Source organism: Rhagoletis pomonella, unplaced genomic scaffold (genome assembly GCF_013731165.1).
Source record: "Rhagoletis pomonella isolate Grant_MI unplaced genomic scaffold, Rhpom_1.0 Rhpom_scaffold_07948, whole genome shotgun sequence".
In the NCBI taxonomy this organism is placed as follows: domain Eukaryota; kingdom Metazoa; phylum Arthropoda; class Insecta; order Diptera; family Tephritidae; genus Rhagoletis; species Rhagoletis pomonella.
In genome coordinates this window covers 1-6767 of record NW_023466475.1, presented here as the reverse complement: position 1 = coordinate 6767, position 6767 = coordinate 1, and the positions used below count along the sequence as shown (strand labels likewise).

The 6767-nt window shown below is 41.7% G+C and overlaps 1 protein-coding gene across 1 annotated transcript; it reads left to right on the top strand.

The window, feature by feature from the left end:
• The first annotated feature begins 236 nt into the window (after window positions 1-236).
• On the top strand, window positions 237-3649 carry LOC118755927. The gene is made up of 4 exons (XM_036490720.1): window positions 237-336; window positions 457-800; window positions 1026-3217; window positions 3580-3649. The coding sequence occupies exons 1-4, from the start codon at window positions 237-239 to the stop codon at window positions 3647-3649; spliced, it is 2706 nt and encodes a 901-aa protein (XP_036346613.1).
• The last annotated feature ends 3118 nt before the right edge of the window (window positions 3650-6767 follow it).

Below are 6767 nucleotides of genomic sequence, written 5' to 3'. Positions count from 1 at the left end.
TCAACACCTCTGAAGAATTTTCACAAGAAGATAAGAGGACATACAGAAAAATAAATAGAGGCGCGTTTGCTAGTTATGTAAATTGCATGTCGTCTTTGGCTGCTCAGGCTGAGAAAATAGCAAAAGAAGAACGAGATATAGAACAGAAGCCCATGCGAAAACACAATATTCACCTTCCACCGTGTGATACAGATGTTTTCAAAGGCGATTATCTGTCTTGGCCAACATTTCGAGACATGTTCACGGCCATCTACATCTCGAATCAGGAGCTTACTCCGGTTGAGAAGCTATATTACCTCAACCAAAAAACCAAAGGAGAAGCCAAAGACATTGTGAGTAAGTGCCTAATAACTAATGAAGGCTTCGCAACAGCATGGGAAAATTTGTGTGAGCGATACGAAAATAAGCGTATTCTCGTGAACACACAACTAAAAATATTATTCAATTTAAATTCAGTGGAGAGTGAATGTGGTAGCTCTATTAAAAGATTGCAGCGTGATATCAACAATTGTTTGTCATCCCTCAAGAGTCATCAAATTGACATTTCAAATTGGGACTCAATTGTTATATATCTTTGCTCGACTAAATTGCCTGACAGCACTTTGGCTCTATGGGAGCAAACCATAGACCACACAGGCGATTTACCGAAGTGGGAAGATATGGATAAGTTCCTATCTAATAGGTTCCAAACCCTGGAAACCCTGACAGGTTTAAAGGGTACAAAAGCAGTTAAGGCACCAAAGCCGCAAAACAATAAAAACCCTTCAGAAGCCCATACCAAAAGACTTGGTGCATTCCAAGCAAGCGTGACCAAGTTCACTTGTACAATGTGCCAAACGAATGAGCACAAACTACGCCGCTGTTCCAAATTCTTGAAGCTTACGCCTGACGAGAGGTTTAATTACTTAAAGAGCAACAACAGTTGCCTGAATTGTTTGAGTGCTGCACATACCGTGACGAGGTGCACAAGCCCCTTTAATTGCAGCATGTGTCACTCGCGACATCACTCGCTCCTGCACATTCAGACAAATGTGCCAAAGGCAACAGCGGCTCGAACGCCGCCGGGACCTGCCAATAACACCGCATCCTCCTCTCAGCAGGCTCCAGCAAAGCGCAGCTTTAATAACAGAACACATAACAATAAAAGCAAAGACGTTAAGTCTTGTTATGCTAACACAAATTCAGGTGTGCTCTTAGGAACAGCTCGCGTAAATATACGTCTCAATGGCACAGATTTTTCTGCTCGAGCACTTATTGACTCTGGTTCTGAGTGTTCGTTCATAACAGAACGACTCAAACGCAGAATCAACCTGCCAGCTAAGAGGATGCATGCCCAAGTCTCGGGCATTACGAATGCAACCTCTGCGCAGGTCAAAGAGGCATGCAGCATAGAACTTCGATCCCCTGTTGATCCATTGTTCAGCCTGCATGCAACAGTGCTCGTCCTAACAAGACTAACCGGAAATCTACCATCCTGTCATATCAGCGCTATGACTATGCAGGCATTTCCAGGTCTTGCTCTAGCTGATAAACGGTTCTACGTGAATGAAGAAGTAGACCTTGTACTTGGCGGAGACATTTATCCCCAAATTATTCTATGCGGCTTGAAGAAGAATGTACTCAGTACACTTCTCGCCCAAGAAACAGTGTTCGGTTGGATATTAACAGGATGCACAGAGGCACCCAATCCAACCAACAATATAGTTTCGTATCACAGTGAAGTTGCCTTGGACAAACAACTAACTGCATTCTGGGAACTCGAAGACATACCAAAAAACAAAAGCTTGAACGAAGACGACAAATACTGTGACAAACTTTATCGGGAGACAACTCGTAGACGAGAAGACGGAAAATACGTAGTCTCGCTACCATTCAGGCAGGAATTTCCCGCAAACATCTGCCTAGGCCCTTCTCTTAAAAAAGCATGCTCTCAGTTCTTCCGGAATGAGACACGGCTTGCAAAGGATACCGTCCTACAAAAAGAGTATAATAGGGTACTAGCTGAATATGAATCACTAGGACACATGTCCAGAATAAATGATGGTATTTCAGCAAACTCTTCCGATAACTACTTTCTGCCTCACCACGCTGTCATAAAGGCAGAAAGTACCTCCACTAAAGTTCGAGTCGTCTTTAATGCCTCAAGTACAACGGCTAATGGCACAAGTCTGAACGACGTACTTCTCCCAGGTCCAGTTCTCCAAGCAGATCTTCCGATCCTTATACTCCGCTGGAGGTTATACAGATACGTTTTTAATAGTGACATCGAGAAGATGTACCGACAAATTTGGGTGGATAGCAACCATACCAAATATCAGCGGATAGTTTACCGTACAAACCCGAACGAACCTGTAAGTCTATACGAATTAAAGACTGTCACTTTCGGGATTAATTGTGCTCCTTACCTCGCGATAAGGACACTTCTACAACTGGCTGACGATGTAGAAAGTTCTTCCCCAATAGCATCTAACATACTTCGGAAATGCATGTATGTGGATGACGTGCTAGCTGGAGGACATAGCATCGACTCTACCGTAAAAGCAAGAGATGAAATCTCGGAAGTACTACGGTCAGCCGGTTTTCCGCTAAGGAAATGGACCTCAAACTGTGCGGAAATTCTAAAGGACATCCCAAAAACGGATCTACTCAGTGAAGACTTTTTGGCATTCGAAGATACCAGCACGGTTAAGGCTCTTGGCATAAGATGGAATGCCCATACCGATCTATTCTATTTCATGGCAAGACCATTGGAGGACCGCGAGACACCTACAAAAAGGGCGATACTATCAGCTATCGCCAAGCTATTTGATCCGCTAGGATGGCTTGCTCCAATAGTCGTCGTGGCCAAAATAATCATGCAGAGTATTTGGCTAGAAGGCACAGACTGGGATGAGACTGTGTCTTCTACTACTATGGAACGATGGCACAATTTTACCAAACATTACCATGAAATAGACAATATTAGAATACCTCGATGGGTACACTTCGCACCAGGAGATGACATCGAGATACATGGTTTCTGCGACGCATCGGAAAAAGCATATGCGGCTACTGCATACATGCGCGTCAAAAGAGATGACAAAGTTTTGGTCAGCCTACTTTTGGCAAAAACCAAAGTAGCTCCTGTCAAAACAATATCGCTACCACGACTAGAGCTTTGCGGAGCCGTACTGCTCGCGGAAATCATAGAATCAGTAATCAAGAACCTCAACCTAGGGCAAGTGAAAACATATCTATGGACAGATTCGACCATCGTACTCGCATGGATACGAAAGCCGCCTTGTTCTTGGTCAACTTTTGTCGCACACCGAATTACGAAAATAATAGAAAAAGTCGGTAACAGGGACTGGTCGCATGTAGACTCGGCTTCAAATCCAGCCGACTTAGCTAGCAGAGGATTGCCTGCGTCAGAGTTGGTGACCAATTTTTTGTGGTGGCAGGGACCTTCTTGGTTGCAAGAAGACAACTCTAAATGGCCTGCTCAAGAAATTAACTATCACACAGAAGTTGAAGAAAAAAGGGCACACGCTTATGCATCAACAAAAGTAAATGATATCGATATTCTTGACCGGTTTTCAGATCTACCGAGAGCTTTGAGAGTGTTAACATATGTCATGAGATTCTATCGAAGAACTCACCCGAAAACTAAAGCTTTATTTCAGGAAAATTCTTGTTTAATTTCATCAGATGAAATTAAGATGACGACACATCTCTTGATAAAAATCAACCAGAAGCAACACTACGGTGAAGAATACAGGAATTTGAAAACTAGAAAACCCATCGATGCAAAGAGTGAAATCCTTCCGCTTAATCCGTTCGTCGACAAGCACGACATCATCAGGGCTGGAGGCCGCCTCGGAGCATCCCAGGACTTAGCTTATAATGAGCGCCATCCAATCATTATTCCGTACAACTGCAGATTGTCCCGTCTGATCGTCCTGATGATTCACCAAGTCTCCTTACACGGAGAAAATCAGCTCATGTTACGCCTTATCCGTACCCAGTACTGGATTCCCAGGGTAAAAAACATGATTAGGTCTACCATCCACAATTGTAAAATTTGTACCATCTACAAGAAACGATCTCAGACGCAAATTATGGGAACTCTTCCTCAGGAACGCACAACATTTACGCGCGCGTTCACGAATACGGGAGTAGACTTCACGGGACCTTTTGAAATTAAAAGTTACCGTGGTAGAGGTTGTCGAATTTCCAAAGGCTATGTTTGCCTATTTGTTTGTTTCGCCACTAAAGCGATTCATTTAGAAGCCACCAGTGACCTTAGTACCCCATCCTTTCTAGCAGCTTTTGCTCGGTTCGTGGCTAGAAGAGGATGCCCGAAGAATATCTATTCCGACAATGGTACAAATTTTGTCGGCGCTTCGCGATCTTTACGATCTGAATTCAAAGCTTTTTTGTCTGACGCGCGAGACAAAACGATTTCAAAATATAACCACCAAATACTTACGTGGCATTTTATACCCGCTGCAGCCCCTCACATGGGAGGACTGTGGGAAGCAGGTGTAAAAAGCTTTAAAAGCCACTTTAAAAAGGTGGCATCCGCTCACAAATACACCTTTGAAGAGCTCAGTACGCTTTTGTGCCGGATTGAGGCGTGCCTTAATTCGCGACCACTGAGTCCCTCTTCAAATGAGCCAAATGACCTGGAGCCGCTTACTCCAGGCCATTTTCTCACGGGTGGACATCTTATGGCTCCGCCAGAACCTGATGTGAATGAGAACCCTGCCTCCATCGTCAATCGATGGCAAAAACTAAAAGCACTGCATCAGACGTTTTGCAGGCGATGGAAAGTGGAGTACTTAGCTGAACTACAAAAGCGAATTAAATGGAAGCACCCCAAGGAGAATATGAAAACAGGTGATTTTGTAGTTATCAGGGAAGACAATCTACCCCCAACTGAATGGAGGTTGGGGCGAGTTGTCAACTTACACCCCGGTACCGATGGCAGAGTGCGCGTAGTGGACATCCTGACGGAGAAAGGTCAAGTTACCAGACCACTAGTGAAATTGGTTCTACTCCCACCATACAGCGATGGAAACTCGGAGCCAACAATCACCCTATAAATTCCCTTCTTCACCTATAGCTTATTCCACTTCCTTTTACCACAGCATTCCACTTCCAGGTAATCGGAGGGATTCCACCCCTAACTTGCCATAAAAAAAAGTGCCTAGCATTTTTGTATTTATGGTGATGGTTCTTACTCGGGTTACCCCGGGTTGATCTGGTTACACAAAAACGACCATCCTCAGATCTGAATTCACAATTAAAATTGCAGAAGTAGCAAATTACTCCGCCTCAACTGAACACAAATTCATTAACCCTGGAACACCAATCATATCTTTAATACGTATTTAGCACTGATGTTTTTAAGTTTTAAAGCATCAATCCTCAAAGAGCTTTCGATATGTTCTTAAGATAATAATTGCTAACTAAAATAAAGCAAATGTTATGCGGTTATGTTGTGGTTTAAATAATGAAATTCCAATTTCAAAAATGAATTTTCAAGAGACTTCCCCACAAAACATAAACTGTGTTGGTCGAATCGACTAACATTGGCGTTCCAGTGTTTAGAATCAAAAGTCTAGCAGACCAGCACAGTTGAGGCGGAATGAATGTGTATTCAGTTGCAAGTTGAAGCAAATACCCCACCCGAAGTTTAAAAGGTAAAATTTTTTTCAAGTAAAAATTAGCAGTCATTATAATATTTAAAAACTCACATATCCTCGGTTCCAAAAGGGTTCGGTGAGTAAAATTGCCAATCAGCTTCGTTTTTCTTTCTTCATGGAACGATACGCAGCGGCGTTATGTCAGCAATCCCTGATAAAAAACACAAATCGATTAGTCTCAAATAAACGGTTAACAACAAAAAAAAGGGGTAAAAACATAAAACTTTGTTACCAGACCAACGACATTTCCAACAAGGATGAAGATGGAAGTAACTGAAAACCAGGATACGAAGAGAACCGTCAGCTGGACCCTTAAAACCACATTTTGATTATACAGATTCTGTGTAACAGAATCAAATCAAAAGAAACTTGAACCAAATAAAAAAAAGGCTTTTCATGGATTTTTGTATTTTGCTCAAAAGCTACTCGTCATATTCCTTAGCTTCAAGCAACGATCCGACCCGCTAAACCAGTTTTCAAAATACGTTTGTTCCCATTTTAAGTCTAAACGAACAAACTTTGTAGTGTATTTTTTATTGTGCTTTGAAAGGGAAAACATGTACTTTAATCACTCAATTGTAGATCTAGCTAGTTGAAACGAATAAGCGTAAATTCATTACACTTTTAAATTTTCACATACATTCAAGAAAACGAAAATCTCAAATCTGTCAACACTATTTTCAAAAGATTTGTTATGCTAGTGTATTGCAAAAGCTATTCAATTGTTCATAAATTTTAAGTTTTAGTTAATTTCATCAAAGTTTTTTTTTTTTGGTAAACCTTTAGATTTGCGAATTGTGCTAAATATGATATAATAGTTCTTTTTCAATAGATTTTTCTTTGCTTTTTTTGTATGACCATAAGAACCTGATTCTTATTGAAGCATTCAAGTCTCTTACACAATCCAGCTACGTTGTTCTTTTTTTCTTTTAATATTCACTTTTTCAACCTAAACTAAAGTGTTCGTTGCTCCTTACTGATCCGTAAGAAGCTCACACATTTCGCGGGTGACAGCCTCTTTGCTAGCGCGAATGGTTAGTCGTAACATCTGTGCTTGTTTATTTGGCTCCAACCGTAGCA